General features: G+C 33.0%; 3 protein-coding genes across 42 annotated transcripts in view; 1 reads left to right on the forward strand and 2 right to left on the reverse strand.

Annotated features, from left to right (window-relative positions):
* Positions 1 to 3,318: 3,318 nt before the first annotated feature.
* Positions 3,319 to 6,951, reverse strand: LOC122570501 (glycerate kinase-like). The gene is made up of 4 exons (XM_043732883.1): positions 6,679 to 6,951; positions 5,480 to 6,041; positions 4,194 to 5,065; positions 3,319 to 3,669 (listed from the first exon to the last, which is right to left on the reverse strand). Exons 1-4 carry the CDS (start codon positions 6,949 to 6,951, stop codon positions 3,319 to 3,321), a joined length of 2,058 nt encoding a protein of 685 aa, XP_043588818.1.
* A 4,691-nt stretch (positions 6,952 to 11,642) lies between these two features.
* On the forward strand, positions 11,643 to 15,499 carry LOC122571231. The gene is made up of 2 exons (XM_043734745.1): positions 11,643 to 13,073; positions 14,081 to 15,499. The coding sequence occupies exons 1-2, from the start codon at positions 12,223 to 12,225 to the stop codon at positions 14,487 to 14,489; spliced, it is 1,260 nt and encodes a 419-aa protein (XP_043590680.1). The 5' UTR covers positions 11,643 to 12,222; the 3' UTR covers positions 14,490 to 15,499.
* A 414-nt stretch (positions 15,500 to 15,913) lies between these two features.
* The window catches only part of LOC122571227 (calcium-activated potassium channel slowpoke), a 105,551-nt gene continuing 99,983 nt past the window's right edge, over positions 15,914 to 21,481 (reverse strand). For all 40 annotated transcript variants that reach the window (XM_043734699.1, XM_043734718.1, XM_043734722.1 and 37 more), the window contains one exon: positions 15,914 to 21,277. In XM_043734699.1, coding sequence (XP_043590634.1) covers positions 21,197 to 21,277 — 81 coding nt within the window. In that variant the 3' untranslated portion in view covers positions 15,914 to 21,196. The remainder of the gene's footprint in view (positions 21,278 to 21,481) is intronic.

Consider the following 21,481-nt stretch of genomic DNA (forward strand, 5'->3'; position numbering starts at 1 on the left):
GGAAATTTTATGGAAAACAAATATATAATTATTAAGACGAGAATATTTTAATACGATTCTTTAAATTTTCAAGGGGTTGGGAAAGTATATGTTTACCTCGAAAACGTAATAAAGAGACAATTTTGGTAAGATTTTAGTTACTAACCGATAACCTATTGGATTTTAAAACTTCTTCCATATAAAAAAAATGTTCTCGCGCGCTCTTTGTACGTTATACAGACTGTACCGTACAATGATTAAACCGGGGATGTTTATGCATTTATGGAAAGTTCAAAGGTGTAAGAATATACACAATGCACAAAATTCACGAAAATATATAAAATATCTAACGTACGATAGTTGATATGATATTTAATAAATATTACAAATTTCTGCACAGGTTTCATTTCTTTTGTCGTGTTCGTAAAAGCATGAAATTACATAATCATTCGTCATAGTCTAATGATAATGTAATAAATATCATCATTCGAAATAAAAATGTGTATGAATATTTAAAAAAAGATTTAATTTTTTTAAGAATGAAATTAAAGTATTAACGTACTATAATACTAATAATAATGATATAAATTTCAGTTCAATTGTATTATCATTTTATAATATAACTTTCAGGTATCATTGTTCATACCCCCTTGATATTTAAAAAGACATGAAATCTGAAATAAATCGATAACTTCATGCTTTTCAAGTGTACATAGAGAAAGCAGCGCAATTTAGACAAATATGTAGAGTAATGTAGTTGTTTCCAAACACGAAACTATGTGATCATTAGTGAATACTGCGAATTCTGTAAATTGCTCTCTCAAATTATGCAGATTTCGTGTACTTTCATACTCTCCAAAATCTACAGTATTTACTTACACTTTGGGCTCTTTAACATCCATTTTTATATACATATATACCGAGCCAGATTTTATTTTAAATCTGTTCTCGTACAATTAACATTTGAGAAAAATAACATTGAACCGTACAACAACGTCTTTTTCAATTCTGAATTTTTTTCATTTGTATTACAGTAAACAATTTCATCGAAAAATTTATTCTCGTACAAGATTTATAACTCATGGTTAAGTAGAAAAATATAGAGATCTAAAAATTGTTGCTCCGATTCATTCCAAAATGATTTCACTAACGAGGGACCCTATTAGAAATTTCCCACTATAGTAATTATTTCCTAATTATAGTAATTATAGCAATTATTTCCTACTATAGTGATTGCTATGATTGATCGATTACATCCTACATCTTGTAGACAATCATAAACAATCTTGTAAACATCATATCGCGACGCTACATCACACATTTGTCCGGTGAAAACATTATATGAAGGTTACAAGTTATATACTTGTACAGCTACTTGAATTGATAGTCTCTCACACTATCCTACTAACATGACTTTAAGCTGATAATTCATCTAGTCGATCCTTTTACAGATATTACCACTTTTTCTTCGCAATCAATTCTCTTTAACTTCAAAGACGGAAATATTGCCTAAGAGTTATAAAGTCTTTCAAGTTATCATCAGTAGGTATTGTAGAACTAGTGGAACCTATTGGGTTTTCTGTTAAGTATTTTGCACTTAAATCTGCATTAACGACTCCTTTGGTAATTACTTTTCCGCCTTACAAAAATTAAAACACAAATTCCGCTCCAACATGTTGCTATATTATTAAGAAAGATTATTAAATCTAGATATAACAACAATCAATTTATACCAAAATACACCGTCGAATCGGTCAATTAGGCTTTACACTGTGGTAAAATGTAATTTGCAATTTGAGTACTTCCTCAAGAACTACCCTGAGGTTAATAGCAAATCTGATACTCAACATTTGATACTCAAAATAACTATCGAATGTTCTGTGAAATATTAGTCTTATAGTTATTTCCACTAATAATAGTAGTAGTAGTTCCGATATTTATCTTACATCTCCATCTTCGTTAAACTGTTATTCCAAATGTCTTCAATTCTGATCGTCATAAGCAACTATAAATTTTATTACAATTGACTTTGTACTTTTAACCGCATATAAATGTTCGTTGAAAAGTAAGTATCTTGAATATGATATATTTCTAATTTAAGCAAAAAAAAAAAACGTTAAAAAGATCGTGTTGAAAATTACCACACTGTGCGGGCGTCGTTGAGCTAGTCGAGTTCATTCCTGAGGCTTTGTTAAACGGGATTGGTACCGAACCCATGGGACACGCTGGCCTCGAAGATCTCTATTATGTCAAAGCGGGACGAAATGAGCTTCTTGGGACTTTCCTTCGATTCATTCCAGTTCGAAAAAACCGGCCGCTCAATAGAAATCATTTCGCCTTGGCCGTGCCAACAACTTTACAACTGGGATTTCCTCTCTTATGGCTTAATTCAAGTTTCGAAAATTTCCATATGATAGGGAAATTTTTTCTATACGATTATTTTAGCGAACAAATTAACACAAAATTATAAAGTCCATGAAAAAGAAAGTTTACGTTGATATTCTCTATAATATTTTATATAGCGCAGATATTCTGATGTATGAACACCATTTTGAGCCTATTGAAATATAAAACTGTGCGAAAGCCAAAAAGAAGAAATATGCTTTCGAATCCATTATAACAAAACTATTCGTTCCATTGAAATGTATTTTACTATGAATAAAACATAGGATAGACTATTGAAAAAAGATATTAGTTTTATATATACATTTAAACACGAGAGAAGAGAGCAGCGTTATTTCATCTGTGCCGTGATAAGCATACCATCCTAGCGCTAGTAATTTTTGTAGTAACACTAACTGAATATTAAAAACTGGCCACTACCATTAAAGTAATTTTTAAAGCTGTACCAATTTTTACTATTTTTATTCTATAAAATATAATCTTTTTTTCTAAAGTCAATTACGTAGGTACAACAGAATTTCGTTTCTGATATATAGTGATTACTGATAATGGTTCAGAACATTGTAAAATATTGTACGTTTATTCTTCCATAATAACTTCACTAATTTTCACGTTACTTTTAATCAGTCATATTCGATTCATTGTAGAACATTTTTCGAAACATTTTACTTGACAATATCGTTTCCAATCGACTGAATTGTTTCGAGGACTCCTTGGTTCTGTGTTTTTCGATACTAATTCCATGATTAATTCCACGACCATTAACTTACAAGTAGCGTGCCCAGACTGTTCAACCATTTAATTACAAAAAATATTATGTATATTGTAATGAATATAAATGTAAATACTGCTAAATATATATTTTTTTAAGTAGTTAAGCAATCTATACTTACAATAAATATAAAGCCATAATGAACTTCCTGGAGATATGAAAAGTCAGGAATCTTGTTTTCGTTGATCAAGACGGCAACAATATTGAAATTTCGAATGCGCCTCGGCTGACAACGATTGATAAACTGGACATTCCATATCAGCGCACACCTTTTCTTGATGTCCATGACAAACGCCGTCGCAGATACATTGGAAGCGAGCGATTCGTATGATATGAAGATCTCCAACGTTTGTGAATGTATAATAATTTCCAGTTTTTAATTCTAATAATTCGTCTTCACCGTTAATACTTAAGAAGAATAAATTTGTATTGTTTTCAGCTAAAACACGACCAGGTAAAATTGCGGCGTATTTGTTTCTTACACCTTCCAGTTCCAGCATTTCTTTTCGCGCTTCCTGTAAAGAAATAGTGGAAATTAATTTGTCATATGTAGAAAATGTTTTAAAACTTTCAAATTATTAAGCATTTTCTTCAAGATGATACTATAAACAAGAAAATGTAAACTCTTCTTAATACGTGAAATTGAAATCGATCTCAAATCATATTCGACCAAAGATTCTGTATTTATCTCTATATTTACACAGAACGTACACGAAATAAGTAATCTAAGTTTTAATACTGTATTTTTTCTTCTGAATCAAAATAGATTGTAGATCAACGTAAATGCTTAATGTTAATTAAACAGTAAATTTAAAAAACAAGACCAAGTGCTTATTAACGAACATTAACGATACTACGCGTGTATGACATTGAAACTTCGTTGTTTTGAAATATTAAATTAATTAAAAATTGGCTACATTGTGCTATAAATCCACTGATACCTAAAATATTTAAATCATATATTTTAAAATCCCCCATGTCGAATATCGACATAAATCTCGAACTTTAAACTATGTGATATATAAAACAACCAATTTACCGCTATTTTACTTTCGAAGCGTCTCTCCTCCTTAAGTTTCCACCACTTTGTGTGCGCGCTTTGATACATACTTTGTGCTTTCTCAAATTCTGGATAAACATTGGTGGCCAAGCTGTTATATCCAAACGCGCCAACTGCTTCAGTATTGCCATCTTTCCCGTAGGAGCTGCCACCCAAGAACCAAACAGTGTACTCTCTTAAAATTGGATACTGCTGCGTACGCAAATACCAATATAACGAGAAATATAGCGCTAACTCCTGATTTGGTCCACCTTGTCCAGGTTTGGAGCAAAGATTAACAGTTGGTCGCCCTCCCAACAGAAGGCATATTCCCAAACCCCATTTGTCTTTCGCAGGGAATATTTCCTGCACCTTTTCATCGGTTAGAGGACAAATAGGACTGTCTCTCATCTCTAGGAACATCTCCAATTTATTAATTTTTCCCTCAACAGCCAAAATCATCAACGATGTCATTTTAACGTATTCACGAGCGAATTCTTGGATATCCCCTAAACAGGTTGAATTCAGTTTCACTGGAAACAAGCCTTTCTTGAACGCTTCCGTAGCCATACACTCCATGGCGTCCGCGTTACAGGCTATCACGTATCTATGAACAAACTTGTAATGTTTATCCGCGTCCAATTGCTTATCAGCGGCCATCACCCATGGAACTGTTTCTTCTATCAAGTCTCGCACGCTTAAGGATATTCTATCCAAAAGTTTGTATTTTTCTAGCACAGCGAGAGCTTTCTCGCCTTTTGGATCATACACGCATGGTCCACCTGAGAGTTGGGACATCGGCTCGGCGGAAACGTCTGACGTGATTAGAGTTATAACTCTCGCTGGGTAGGCCATCCGGGCTAAATCGCCTCCTAAAATTATTGCAATTATTTTTACGTATATATATTTATATATGTATTGAAATTATCTTTATAAATTGTGTATGAGGTTTCGAGAATATTGTTATTAAATCTTTCTGCGTTTGATTAAAGAATGAAAAGATAGTTTAGATATACATTGGCCACATTTTCAGACATTTCTTTCTTCTTTCAGAGCTTCTTAGGTAGGAAGATATTTAACAGTTAGATGTTTAAAATTTTGTAACTTACATGCTATTATCTACTGCACATATATTTTATTCTAGAATTAACACTAATCAATATACATTTAATTCTACAATTGATATTAAAATGAATATTAATCTTTATGTAACTATGATCATAGAAATATGAGTTTGCGTAGATCTCCACTGTCATAAACAATAGATAAGTTTTTATTTTTCTTGCCTCTAATCGCAGAAAGCTTGTTTCTCACGGTATTTATCTCTTCCGGAGTAGCGTCTGCAGCTTTCAATCTGTTCAATACCCTGAGCTTTTCCCTCAACGTGATAGTTTCTCGCGGCAGACAAAGAAGATCATCTATTCCTTGCGAGAGCATGACAATCAGCAAATCTTTTTTCTTCAATTTCTTACAATAATTTAGAATTCTTCTAGTTTGTATCACGGACTTTTCGTCTGGTTGTCCATCAGTTCCAGCTTCAACGTACGAAATACGACTATCTAAGGGAGGGAACGCTTCCGGATAGCTCCACATCATGAAAATTGATTTTCGTGGCACCACCATCCAACCTTTCTTCAAGTGTTTGCCTACGACTCGTTCGAACGCCGCACTCATCGTCACCGCTTCTTTTCCCCAACCAACCATATGTAAATTATTTTTCAATCTATATCTAACGCCTTTGATCGACAAAATTGATCGGCCGTCGTATTTTATTTTCTCTGGTATTATCATGGACGTGTATACACACCTTATACCAGTCTCAGCGATTTGGCTTAAGTCATCACGAATCTGTAACGAGACAAACATAAGCATTCTATGTAACTTTTCTTGGCAGTATTATAATTATCGTTAAAATTTTATACGCAAGCTTTATTCAGTGTAATAATAAATAATAATGTAATAATATTACAGATTTATACTTTCTGTAGATAATACATTTTTCCATTGCTAACTATGTACATCGAAGGTATTTTCGTCTATTTTAATGAATAAATATAATAAATAAGCGCAGCGCAAACTAGGATATTTTCTGTGAGAAAATTCAAAATTCATTACGGCATATTTGACGGAATATTTCATAACAAGAAGATAAATATATGTGAAAGTTCATTAAAAAGTTGGGATAATAATAATTATAAAATCTTACAGGCACGTTCCTGTCGAATTATTTATTGAATCCTCGTTTGATTATATTCATATTTATATTCGTTATTTTGAATTATATCCTATGTATATTACTCAAACCTAAGGTAATCCTCTTAATGTAAAAATATCTTGATAAAAAAATAATACTTTTTAATTATCAGCATTACGATACAACGTTACGATACAGCATTAAAAGTGATATTAGTTTCGATGAAATAAAACTTTACGCTATAGTGCAATGATTCGTCTAAATAATAGCATGTAGTAATATGCTCAAAACCTGTAACATAATCTTTTCACTTCCTGTTTTGTGGGCATCTCTAATCGCTTTCTGTTCCTCCCTTTCCCTTTTATCAGTACGTGCATTTTGTATGGCTATTTTATTATTTCTTCTTCTCTCCAACGAAAGTTTAACTTCGTCTATTGTTGTTTGTCTCTTCGCTTGTATCTTTGCGACTCTTTTGGCTCTTTCCTCTTCTAAAACCGGATCGACGTATGATGGCCTTCGTTTTTTTGTTTTTCGGTACTTTGGAGCTTTCTGTCTGGTAGCCATATTTATTGCAAAACACTATTACATTACAGCCTAATTTTATCGTGTCTACATTTTGGTGATATTACATTTTTGGTGAATTTTAGAAGTGTTATTAGGTTATTATACCCATGTTTGCACCGATGTTTAGTGAACTCAGCTATTATCTCTGAATAAAATCAACAAATTTTAACTATCGATAAAAAATCATCATAGACTAAACACGCGGTTCTTTTTCGTACCTCATGATCTCATGTCACATGCGACGTTATCGATTCAGTAGAATAAGAATAGACTTGCTTGATGTGACATTAATCGGAACCTTGCGTCTCAGATTCTGAAATACCGACGTAGTAGAAAACTAGAATGTTCCTTACCGCCGTATAGAGGGCAGGATAACCCTCAAAACGTAGACACGAAAAAGCACTGAATATCGCGTCTATTCCATACCTCGTCGCTAATTTACCACATGGTGTTATCTACAAACGATAAGTCGCATGCTTGCTGTTTTTCCAGTTACCAACCGTTTCATTTACTATTTCCTAGTAAAACATTTTGAAAGAGGTCCCAGGGCACTCCTGTTAAGCGTTAGATAAGCCACCGTAGGGTTTTAGTCGGTAAGAGTCCGACATTACCCCGCCACTTCCTAAAAGAACGGCGGGGTGTCCACGAGGATTTCCCCACGTAAAAAAAAAAAAAAAAGAGTAGGACATAACATCGGCACCAGTGATTGCTTTTATCTTTTCGCGTCATCGATATTTCAAATACGAATATTCGAAAAATTATACAGTGACAAGCATACGAACGAGAAAATTTCTTGTACTACATTGAATTTAATTTAGTTTGTAATTACTACTTGAAATAAAACTTTAAAGGCCGTCTTATATTTATAACGCTTCAAAATTTGTAAATCCTATTACAAAAACGAAAAAAAGAATAAAAGTAAAAAAGAAACATTTCAAATATGAAATATTACGTAATAACGTAAAGTAGTAAATGCGAGTAACTTTTTGCCTATTTATACGCTCGCCACTTCATGTCTGTTCTATTCTCCCTCCACATTCTAAGCATTGTTATCACGAGACAAAGATTTATGAGACATAACTATGATACGTAACAGTACAATTCGTTCAAACCAAGTTACTCATTTGCATGTTTCACGTTAATATTAGTACGAAGTACACTCATCTTATAAGTCTATTATATGTTCAATGAGTTATTACTAATATGATATTACTAATAAACTATTATAAATTAATAAACTGTAACTTTTGAAATCAACGTATTCGTGGCATATTGAAAGAAATTGCACATTTAAATTCATCTATATCAATTATAGGTAATATATTTTCAATGTATTTTCTAATTTAAATTATTAAACAGTCTTCATTATTATGTTCCATAAACAATATGTCTAATGTTCTAAAATATCTATTTACAAAGTAGTAGTATTTACAATAACTATTTACAAAGTAGTTGAATCATATTGATATTACTTGAAATATTATAATTTGTATGATACCAACCACTTGCACAAGTCGCGAATTCGGTGTAATTTTATGGAACCTGATATTTTCGAATTACTTGGAGATGTTTAAAAGTTGAAAGTTTTCCACGTATTTCCTTCTTATAGGTTGCTTCTACATACTATCGTATAGGTCATTAACATGAAATTTATCGGTAACTGACTGACAGAAATAAATATAATTAACTAACGAAGTTAGTGTAAAGCAATTGTGCTTTCGTAAGACTTGAAAAGGTCGGATTAATAGACACTCGTTTCCATGATTAATGGAATAAAGACTACTACTAAATTCAACTAAGACCAACTAGTAATGTCAAGCGGAAAATTGCTGGCATTCATCTTAAGAAATCACTCGGGTGATTTCAATGAACAGGAATTGTGTGTCAGTTTTTTCAGTAATAATATTCACTGGCAATAGGCGGCACAGCTTCGGAAAACTCGACTAAATCGTCCCTGACTCTGAACAAAAACTTACATCACTCGATACGTCTGTTAAAAGGCTAATTCGCCAACGTAACAGCGTATTAAAACTGCGCAAACCTATAACCCGAGTATAAGTTAGATGAAACTAATGGCGAAATCCAAGGTTTCTTCTAAAATCGAATACATGTCGAATCGTAAGTTTTTTTTATTATTATTTAATTTGTACTTTATAATTTGTCTAGCTGGACATTTTGTAAATTTTTCAAACTTAATTGCTAAATAACATGTGGATGGCTAACCCCAGCGGGATATTATCATGTATAAGTTGAGAAACATTTTAGAATTTTTTTTTATTTGGAAAGAACAAAAATTATGAACACTTTCTTCGTTTATGAGCTAAAGTAAAGATTGGCCAAGCATCTCAAAATATAGCCTCGTTCTTTCATTCATACTCATTCGTTGCGTTTATTTTTTTGATCGTGAATTGAGTTTAGGAAATTCCAGAGATGAAAACTTGCCACGTATTCGTTCATATCGAGTTTACAGATTCGTATGTGTCAGTATTAACAACATTGAGATACATCAATCTTTGTTATTTGACGATTGGAAATTTCATTATCATCGTAATTGTCCTAATCCTCAATCCATAAAAATCCAATCTTCGCTTTAGCTCATAAACGAAGAAAGTTTTCATAACTTTTATTCTTTCCAAATAAAAAAAATTGTTTTGATAAAGCCTGATACAAATTAAAAGATACAAATTAAACATATTTAATGAGACCAACATTATTACTAGTTATATATTTAAGGTGACTATTCACGCTATTCGAACTATAGACTCGTACTTATTATTTGTTATTTTCTCGTATTTATTTTCAGCACGAGTCATTCAGTGATTCGAAGTAATCATATAGCACTTGAATGTACGAGTTGAAGAATAAACGTTTTATAAAGTGCCCTGTACGCCAGCTGCACTTCCACGTGTTAATATGAAGCATAAATACCCACGTGTTAATATGAAAACACAAATTTAAAAAAGATTCAGAGCAAAATTTAAGATAAATTTTAAAAACGATATGTCTTTATAAAATCGACATTTTATTAAGCTATATATATATATAAATGAATATAAATCAATATAAAAATTAATGTTATTAATTGTAATAACAGTTATCGCGATTGAGTAAATGATTTTAATTTGATTTTACTTAAATCTATGTGCGTGTTCGAGTTTATGTAAATTAAAGCAAATTAATGAAAAACCATCCAATCTTATTGTACTAAGTAAATAAAATACGAATTTAATATAAATCAAATAGAAAATTATATTTCTCTCAATTTCAGTATCGTATGGAAAATATAGTGTGTAAAAAAATGTTACGTGACTTATATACGTAAAAATGTCAACATAAATAAGAGAACCTTTATCTTTACTCTAAACCAAGTGGTTCTAAGAAATTAGCGGAGGAATGTTATAACTTATCTTTTTAACGAATGCACATAAAAATTTATGTTACTAAGCGAATAGAACTCGAAAAAATTGCATCAGGCGTTTGACAATTTACTGATGCTTTCAACTAACCGACTGAAAAATATTTGAAAATTCAATGAATGTAAACAGCTAAGCTTCATCGAATCGCTATGTTTGCAAAGTAAAACAAGCAGAATGACTGCAATCATGAAAATCTATTTTCAAGCAACATTTTACGCTAACTGTAACTTTTATTATTTGTGTTTCAAAGTATAAATATTGCAAAAACACAAGTGCAAAATATCACTGAAAGAGACTTTGTAGTTTGTTTATACAAAAATAACAAAGAATTCGCAAAATAGAATTGGCTTTAAGAGAAAAGCGTATGCTACTGTGCAAATATCCTAAAATAAATTATACATCAGTAGGCTGAAACACCAAACTATGCAGATTGAAACGAAGTTTCAAATGAATATAATCAAATATCATTACTATTGAAAAACATAATATTAAATAAAATTATTGTATCATACAAGATCATTGTATTCGTTATATTATGCAATATTTCATATTTGCATTAATTCAATAATTAATGTACAAACAGGACGACACCGTGTCCATTTCTTTTGGATAATAAATATCATTTTCTAAAATATTTGCTTAAAGAAATATTATCCTTTATTATTATACAATAATTCCATATAATATCATATTTAAAAATGAACCACCTGCTCCGTTTAAAAATAAACATACATACTCAATTTAGATCAAATATAGAGATCAGATTTAGATCAAACGGATATAATCCGATCTTTGTATCCTTACTCAGCAATCTATTAAAAATTCATTCGAAAGAAAATCTTTGGGTTCTGTACAGAAGAGCAATTCAAAGAGTAGAGAGCAGCAAGGTACTTGACTAGATGATCGTCACGTGCGAAACGTGACTGTCTGCTGATGTTGTCGAAACACGTGACCATGCTCAGCTATATATCTATTTAATAATCAGAACGAAAACCGAGTACACTGTCTCATCGTTTCAACATTATCAAACTGTTTCCTCTCCTTGTACGCGCTGTCGTCCCGTATCGATCTACACGAATAGTGTCAATAAGGAGCCATCAGATCCATTTACACGCGTTTATGCAGGACATGTCTTGTTGTAACGTGTCTAATATTAGCCTCAATCAGAGCCAATAAAGGAGAAAATAGCGCGACACGAGTACGCGCTATTATTTATCGTACGTAACGTACACGTGACGCGATTCTTCGTCAATATATAAAGGTATCTTGATCTTGAACGGAATTACATACCAAGCAGACATCCTCCAGAGCACGAACCATTGTCAGAGAACTTCGTGCTCTTTGATTTTGTTCCTCGTAAGCTACATTCCATTTTCTGCTCATATATCAGCGCCGTATCTAACGTCGCGGACGTTAATTATATTCGCGGGCATTTTACCGTAAACAACTGTAAAACCAAGCCATTCGTCGCGTAGGTATAAAAGGAAGAAGTAGGAGGAAACTTCCGTATCTTCGGAGCTGCCGAGAAACGAAGGTATTCAAAAGCTCTACGTTCGACGAGCTTAGTTAGAGGTAGTTTCAGAGAAGCTTAAGAATATTGGAAGAACTGGGATAAATCAAGAAATACATCGAGAATAAAAGAATCGGGGATATCGAGGAAGAATTTTGGAGAAATCGATCGACGAAGATATCAAGAAGCTACTTTCGATAAATCTACAGATTTATAAAAGATCTACCTTGGTCTTCGAATTTCAGAGAAGCTTAAGAATAAATTAAGAATTTTTTAAAAAGTCAAGCAACGAAAATATCAGAACTCCACGTTCAATAAATACTCTTCGGAGAAGTTGAAGAAGAAATGCGCAATCCAAGCACACAGAAGATTCTCAAAGACGAAGAATGTTTCGAGATAATTCGTAAAAAACTTCACAAGGACTCGATGGAGGATTTCTCGCTGATAACTTACGAGGTAATCCCTATAGACGAGGTAAACGGTTTCATGGGCCAATACTTTACTTTAAAAGCTACCGTAGCCTCGCCGCAATCGCCACTAGAAACAAAGAATATCAATTTCTTCACGAAACTACCGCCGCCAATAACAAGTCCGCAGTACGATTTTATCCAACAATATGGTACATTCAAGAAGGAAGTTGCTCTTTATACGACAGTTTTCCCGGAGGTGTTAGATGGTCTGGATAAAAGATATATTCCAGAGTGTTTCCTTGGTTTAGAAGATGACATAATTGTCCTAGAAGATATGGCCCACAGTGGCTACGAAATGCCCGATAAATATAAACCGTTTGATTTCGAACACTGCAAAACTTTGATGAAAACTCTGGCAAGATTTCACGCGAAGTCTTTGATTTTCGAAGAATTGTACCAGAAGAGTCTGCACGACGAGTTCTCTCATTGCATGCAAGAGACACTTTGGCCTTTGACGGATGGCAGAGCTAAAGCAATGTTCGACGCTGCTGTAAAAGGCATCGTTTCCTTGATAGACTTGATACCAAACTTGGATGAGGATCAGAAGAAGACGTTTAGCACAAAGGTTACTGACTTGTGCGTCGATCATGCGAATAAATTGCTGCCATCGATGAAACACAAGAATGTACTATGCCACGGAGATCTTTGGGCGAATAACATCTTGTTTAAATATGACATCGACGAGAAGCCTGCGGAGTGCTGTCTTATCGACTTTCAACTTGCAAGGTAATCCAGAGATATATTTTTATAAAAAATAAAGCAAAGGATTTAATACAGTGGTTGCAAAAGGTATTCGTAGATGAAATTTCTTTTTAAGTTAATGTTAGTTAGTATCTTTAAGCAGAGTATTTTTACATACAAGAATCAAATCTTAACGCATCAATTTCTTTCTCCTACTTTTCTTAAATATCTATCTTTCTTTCCTTAAATTAGATTCAAAATTTTTATTAAGAATTTATTAGTATACAGATGTAATAATAAATGTAGTCGTGGATAAATTATAAATACTTTTTGCAGCTACTGTATATAATACAATGAATAATATATTATTCTAATCATTTGTAATGTATCAGTATATATTATTTCTGATTGATAAATTAATTTTCATATATGAATCTCTCGGGTGTTGATTACAATTCCACTTTTTAAATTCTAAATTTTATTACTCAGACAGAAAATTAACAAAATAAAGGGCATACTTTCATAAATTTATTTATCAAAGTCCAAGGTAAATAAAAAAAAAGATAATATTTCTGATCTTCTCTGCATGTCGATGCATATTATGAAATTGATTACCATAACTTCATATAGTGATTCAAGTGGTCAACAGTGATTCATATAAATTGAAACGCAAATAAAACTAGATCAAAGTATGACAAACATTAATATACCTAGTTTGGATAAATAAGAAAGTGTCACAATTCATAACTCACACTTGCAAAATGTATAAGAACGTTCGGGTGAAGTTCGTTAAAAGGTTCATCATATTTGTGCATGCTTAAAGTAAAAAAAAAATATTTACAGCCAATACCAATACCAATAAACGTAAAAAGGGCTGATCTAAAATTAATTGTAATTCTTACACGCAACTTCATTATCTTCCTATTATACTAAAATATCGCACTTCGTTCGAAAATTAAATCTCTTAACACAACAATTTCTTTCTTCTCTTTTTTCAAATACCTGTTTCTCTCTTCTTAAATTAAATTGCATATTAAATATTATTGTTGCAGATACAATCCTCCAGCCCACGATATCCTATGTTTCCTTCAGTTCACAACAACGCGGGAACTGCGCGAAAAACACAGCGAAGAATTATTCAAGATCTACCACGAGTCAATGGCGAAAGTTCTGGAAGAAGCTGGTTTGGACATTTCCACCATCTTCCCTTGGACCGATTTTTCCGCATCCATCGAAGATTTACGAGTCATGTGTATCACACACGGTGTCTTAAACATTCCAATCATGTTATTAGAACCTCGAGCCGCTAGCAAATACTTCTCAGCCGAACCAGAACTTTTGGAGAACATTCTATATGTAGATAGAACGCCTTTGGTTTGCAAGCAGGTAGAAGATGTACCTCAATACAGAGACAGAATAATGGACGCTTTGCTAGAATTGTACGACCACGTAGCTGGTTAAAGAAACAAAATTTGATCAGACTGAATCGACATAACGGACATTAGAACTTCTATTCACTGTAGGCATCAGAGACACAACGCACCAACATTAGTCGCTAACTTGGAAAGTAAGCGGCGAGCACAGCGAAAGGTAGCTCCGAAAATTGGTGATATCGACCAATTCCATGCAACTCATTCGTATAAGGCGGTAGGCATAATCACGGTGGCGTTTTTTTTAACATTTCGCAGTTTTACTTTGACTAACTCGAATAAACATTTGCTTAATTTAGTAGAGAATTATTTAATTAAAAATATTACAGGAAAATTTTATTAATACGAATGATTCCATCGTTCTGGAAGCTTAAATAATGCGGTAGAAATGATTTGGTGGTTTCTGAATTTTTATAATTTAACATTCATATAAACTTGATACTTTGTTAGAAAATGAATTACACGCGTATTAACTAATTTAATAGAATTCATTCCCTATTTGAAAAAGATATTATTAATACGAATCATCCTATTGATGCTCCTTGAAGCTTAAATAATAATAAAAGTAGGAATAATCAAGGTGGTTTTTATAGTTCTGTATTGACACGGCTTTAATTTGCCTCGTGGAAGTACGAGGAATATTAGAAGAACGATTGTTGGTACAGGACGAGCAAAGATTATCTAGTACTTACTTTATTTCGTGTAACTAAAACATAGCTATGATTACACATATTTCGTTCATTCTAAATTTTGAAATGGGTATTTAGTTGCTGATGTTCGTCGTAAAAAAATTATTCTATTATTGTACAGATAAGGTATTAATAAACAGTAATAGCTACATAGTTCTTATCTCTTAAAATAAAATTAATATTAATAAACAAGATTTAATGAAGACGTTATTCGACAGTCAGCACTAATCATCGATAGCCAAATTATCAGACAAAAGCTTAGTTTTACATTTAATGCAGAGATCTAAGGTTGTAATTATTTTTATTGTAAGAATAATTATCGTTATTGAAATAAATAAAACTTGATACCAAATTGTGTTTCATTTTTGTATCTATTCACTGCTAATTGTGTACCTGTTATAAAAAAAATAGTTAGAACGTAATTTATATAAGAAAAAGTTAAAAACAATAGGTACATAAATTTAAAAGAATTCATAATTCCATACAAGTCAAATTTATTTCACTCTTGAAATTTGTCTGTGCAAAATCTACCTCCCATTATGTTATTCTTCAATCCTCCTGTATTTTTATACGAAGTTTAAGAATAATGTCAGGATTTTTCGTCTCCCATTTAGATATTAAAAGATGTTAAAATACTTCAAACAATATATGTTGTTAAAAAGTGTACACTACACGGTTTGTATATATATATTTTCTCTCTTGTATTAATTATAATAAGGTAAATTTCATACGTCACAACACAGTGGATATAAAGAAACACCAAAACTTACTTTTATGTATATAATTATTTATATCATCAATTATAATGAATATATAGTTATGTACAATATTGAATCTCATTCTTTAACAATAACATCAACAACATGATTAAACAACGTTCCTCATTGGTACACAAATTGTAAATGTACAGATAAAAAAGCATTAGATGAGGTCAATGAGGCATCGAAGGTGGCGTACGCTCAGCGCGCCTTAATTTTCTTTTTTTCTTCTCTTTATACATTTTATAATTCCCATATATATATTTCAAATCATTTTTGGTATTTTGTTCGATTTGTTTTTATTCCTCTTCTTTTTCCCTCCTGTTTTTTTCACATTTTTTTAGGTTCTTTTTTAACGTTAATTATATATACTTCGTTTAGATACACACGTCTCACATACACACAAATGCGCCACGTGTATCCGTGCGACGCACGAAAATACGATTACGGGTGATGATATCGATTGAATCGGTGCATGATTTAATTATTAAAGAGAGTGCATGAATAATTTGTATCTCGTGAGCAGCCAGGCACGAGTTCCTACCTTGTAAGAGTGAATCGTGTAATATCTAAAATAACAATTGTCTATTTTTCTAATATATTTCGTACGTGAAAGGTCAAACTAAAATTAACGGCCGTATTTTATAATTAATAAAGAAGAAACAAAAAGAAAAAGAAATAAGAAAGGAAAGTCAAAATTCGGAAGGATGTTCACTCGTTCGACAAGTAAAATTCATCTGCCTGGCTAAACCCACGCGACGCAAATCTCGACCAATCATCTAAAACTCTACACAAGGCTCCGACAAATTTCATTTTTTTTTCTTTTTTTTTAATCACTTAACGAACGATTTCCACAAAATCTAACGCGCAAACTTTTGTTTCGTATATAATCGCATCAAGGCGAGGCAGGGTCACCGAGAGTCCTCCATCTTGATTTAACGCGATTCTACAAGCCGCTAACTTCCTCAAACAATTAGTATGAAAAATTGACTGCTGTGAACAAACGTTTCTCCCCAAAACAATATTCATTCGATTACGAATTGTAATTTGTTTCGTTTATTTTTCTAAAGTGCGTGTCTTAAACTCGTTTCTTAAAACACTGACGCTCCTCGAGAAATCGAATTTTACGAAATCAAATAAGTAACACTAAACTGTCTTTCGATTTTCGTTCTTTCCTTCGCACGTATTTTCATCAATATGCTGATGAAAAATTAAGCGATTCGTTTATAATTATATATCCAATCAGAGCTTTCGTTATCGAAGGATTCCTCGAAGATAAAAAGAAAAAGAGAAAGAAAATACAGGATAGTCCATTCAGCGGAGAACGATAACGCACAAATGAATTTTTGTAATTGTTCAAATGTAAACGCGATTCTCTTTCGCTCTCCTAACTATTTACTCTTTTGACTCACTTCCAGCTTCTTTCAATCTCCGCCATTTGATTTTCTACAAATACTGTTCTGAAGTTTTGTTAAAATTATAATTTCAATTGCTTTAATTTTATCATGTTTCACGATAGCGAATAAAATGAATTTGTATACAAATTAGAAAATAAACGTATCTAGCATTCATATTTTTATAATTAATATAAAATAACGAATTACGTGTGTAAAAATTGTGAATTAATGAATTCGTGTGTCGTTAATTTCTTAAATAAAAAGTCCTCTTCTACTGCTTTAACAGTGGATACTCAAAATAAAAAAAGTTTCGTCCACTAAACGTTCACTGACTCAATTTTCACATCGAACAAACCAAATAACCAAAGGTATATATATATATATATATATATATATATATATATATACTAGGATAGGTTTTATCGTTTGATCTATCAAAATACAAAGAAAGCTGAAAGCGTGTCAGTAACAGTAACAGTGCTCATCCCTGTTATAATCCTTAACATTACATTCGCAATCGATAAAAATAACGCATTAATTCCACATTAATAAAACATAGAAATTGATCGGCGTTTTCTCGCAGATCTACGTATACTAAAGTAATAGAAAAAAAAGAGTGAAAAAAGATATTTGGAAATCAGGAGCAACGAATGACACTTATTGCGGCTGATGCTGCACATTGTTTAGTATTATCATTTATACATCGATCAAGCTATCCGATTCGCACGCCTCACCGGCCCTTCTCGCCTTAATCGAGCCATATATAGAAAGTTATATACAACGATATAACACGAACTGCAGTGGCAGTGAATAGTGCATATGGATATTGCAAACAGTAGCAATGGCGGTGGCGGCGGCGACTCGTAATCGCGATACACGGCAGCGTCTACCACAGCTACTTTGTGTTTTCTCTTGTCCCCGATAATAATCGAACCGCTTCGTCCCATTTGCACATATATTTCTCTTTTTTAATCGATTAATGGTTAGTCTGATTTTTCATTGAACGATCGAGCACGGTAACCTGATGTTTTTTTTTTTTTTATATATTTTCAGCGTATATCGTATTTGGTCGGATCACGCGATACCTTCATCCTTTGTTTTTGCACTCGTCATACTTCCGCACGCGCGAATCGTTTCCCCTGGTTTCCTTTCCCTTTTTTTTTTTCATTCCGCTTCGTACTCTTCTTTCTTCCCACGTATATGCATCATTTTCATCAATGTGATAATCGCTTTTCTTTTCTCTCGTGTGTATTTCCCTTATCTGTGTGTTACGCGCGTGCACGCGCGCGCACGCATGTGAGACAGAAAGAAAGGATGCGCGCGTATCCGCGTGTGTATGTTTGTGTCTGTGAATCCATACCACATCTTTTTTGTGATTGTGTTGCCATATACATGCACTCGTACGTATCGTATGTGTATCATTACGTGTGCGTGTTTCAGTCATGGTTAGTGACAGAAAAAAGGGAGGGGCGGAGCGGGGGAAAGAGCAAGGAAGAAGTATTTGTGTATAGGTGTATCTGTGTATTTCCTTCCTTTGTTTTATGTATGTATACCTTATTTGATCCGTCTTTGTTTTTTTTTTGCTTCTTTACATACATACATATATATACATATACATGCATACAGACATATATACGTACATACATACGTGTATACGTCTATGGATGTATGTACACATATGTACGTTCGTATGTACACACTCGTGTAGTTTCACAAAAATATATAAAAGAGAGTGTCTATGTATACATATATATGTGCATATATATCTATAATGTATATATAGTCGTATCGATACATAGTCGATTAATACTCAAGTTGTGTGGAAAAAGGGTGTTTTTTTTTCTTTTATCGTTAAATTATTATATATTCACACATATACATACATACATACATGCATACATATATACATACATACAGACATACATACATACATCCACGCATGCATACGCGTTTATGTATAGAATCTGTACAAAGTGCTTGATTGAGATTTTTTATATCGTTAGCCGCAAAAGAAGACACTCAAGGTAAAGTTTACACGTAATCCTGCACTCCTGTTCGCACCTATCTGTTGTCATAACGATGCACGTTATCGTCTGCAAACTGTTCAGTCTAAAACTGAACGTACAGAGTGACTGTTACACCTATGACAGATTATAGCCCTTTTCTTAATCAAATATAAAGTGAAAACAAGAGAATATCATAATACATAGAAAGAAGAAGGAAGTGAAGAAATATCGTGACGTATATCTACACATTCACTTATACCTGTTCCATTGAATACAAATATAAAATACAGTGCTTCGTATTAATCGTTTCTATTATTTCACATGTACGAATTAATATGTCGCAAACGCCTTTAAATAAATTGCTAGATCTATGTATTACTCGTGTACGTATAAATAATCTAGACATTTCACTTTCCTGATGAAAATTCATACCATTAAATATGATACTAACTTTTAGCTGCACAATACATAGGAAGTTACGAATCACATCGTAACGTGAGAAGTGTGTCATTTAAACTACTTCGTTTATGGAATAAGAATATGGTTTCTTATTCGCAAGTTAATTAAGACAGTCGTTTAATATAGAAAACATAGAGGCACATTTGCAAAGAAAGTACGTAACCATAAGAAAAGTGAAATCATGTATCCCTATCGTCGGTATCCTTTGATTTTCCAAGTAAGAGCTACGATCTGTTCTAGTTGCAGTTATCACCCTGTACATACGCATATACAGATACATGTACATATATGTATACATATTTCCATTTGCTCACAAGGCAAGATACAAAATCACGATACAGGAGACGAACACACGACTGTCTTGCAAAGTGAACAATGTATCTACATGAAAGGAACCAAAACGGTCCTGTCAGTGCAGTTATATCTCAATCAATTGTTTCATATCTTCTATATCTTCCTCTTTCCTCCTCGTTCCGCTTCTTTTTTTCTTTTTTTGTTTTTGTTTTTATAGTTTACCGTCGAATGACAACATATTCACCTGTTCTGTACCTATTTACATATCCTGAATGAGCTACAGCGATGGTATACGTTAAGACGCGAAGGCGATTACAATTCCTCAGCGATCAGCCTTGAAGATGTTCTCAAGCGTTTATAGTTAAGCTGTTTTGCTTCGCATTTGTTTTTTAAGTATTATTTCTTATCTTCTTTTTTTTGCTTGTTTTCTTCTGTACTTCTGTATTCTGCTGAAAGCGTAGGGCGTGGAATTATAGTCACACACCGTTTTACGCTTCAGAATAAGCCCGTTCAGTCCTTATGCGGCCTTCAACATCGAAGACGATTAATAATTTCATGTCTTACGAAGATTTAAGAAGCTTAACGTGTAGCTACCCTCGGACCGTGTTTCATCATACCGTATCCCGGTATCCCTTTGCCGTTTCTCTTCCCTTTTTTTTATTTCCCTTGGCAGATTTTTATCCTTATCCTATCTTCTTCTTCTTCCTTCGCTTCTTCTTCTTTCTTTTCTTCTTCATTTATCACTTGATGTTGTATTCCTTCTTTTATTTATTACACAACCAAGCCTCAACGTAGAAATGTTTCCGGTCACGATGTGAAAATAAATCACGTTAGCGATAAATAACAAGGAACAGAGAAATCTGCGGACACTATTAGAGGGAAACCGAATTCAGCTATACGAGTATTGACGAAATATATCACTGGCGACACATAACCAGCAGAAAAAACGGACGTGTTGATGATTCGCTCTATGGACGGGGTTTTGCGATTAATTCGTTGAGGGCATCGTATCGTAATGCCAGGCAATGAAGACTACAAGTCAATTCAGTAGGGACGACGGGCGGCATGATGCGTTTCCTTTGCGTAATTATATGTAGGAATAAGGTCCGTCTGTGAGGGCGCTACACAGCAACAGTCAGGAGGCGTCATCCTTTCCCCGAGCTCCTCTGCTCGGCTTGTATTCCAGACCTGGATCGAATTGCATCAGCACGAAAACCTGCAGGTTATTCAGTAAAAAGATAATATTATCATTAAAATAATAATGTTATCATTATAAATTAAAATCAAATAATAACATGATTATGTTGTGCGAATGTAGAAGATAAGAGAAAAGAATCGAATTTTCAAACATTCAAATCTACAAATTTTCGGACGTTCAAACTTCCGAATTTTTTATTAAACTTTTATATCTTAATCGGAA

The sequence above is a fragment of the Bombus pyrosoma genome, linkage group LG9, assembly GCF_014825855.1.
Source record: "Bombus pyrosoma isolate SC7728 linkage group LG9, ASM1482585v1, whole genome shotgun sequence".
NCBI classification, from domain to species: Eukaryota; Metazoa; Arthropoda; class Insecta; order Hymenoptera; family Apidae; genus Bombus; species Bombus pyrosoma.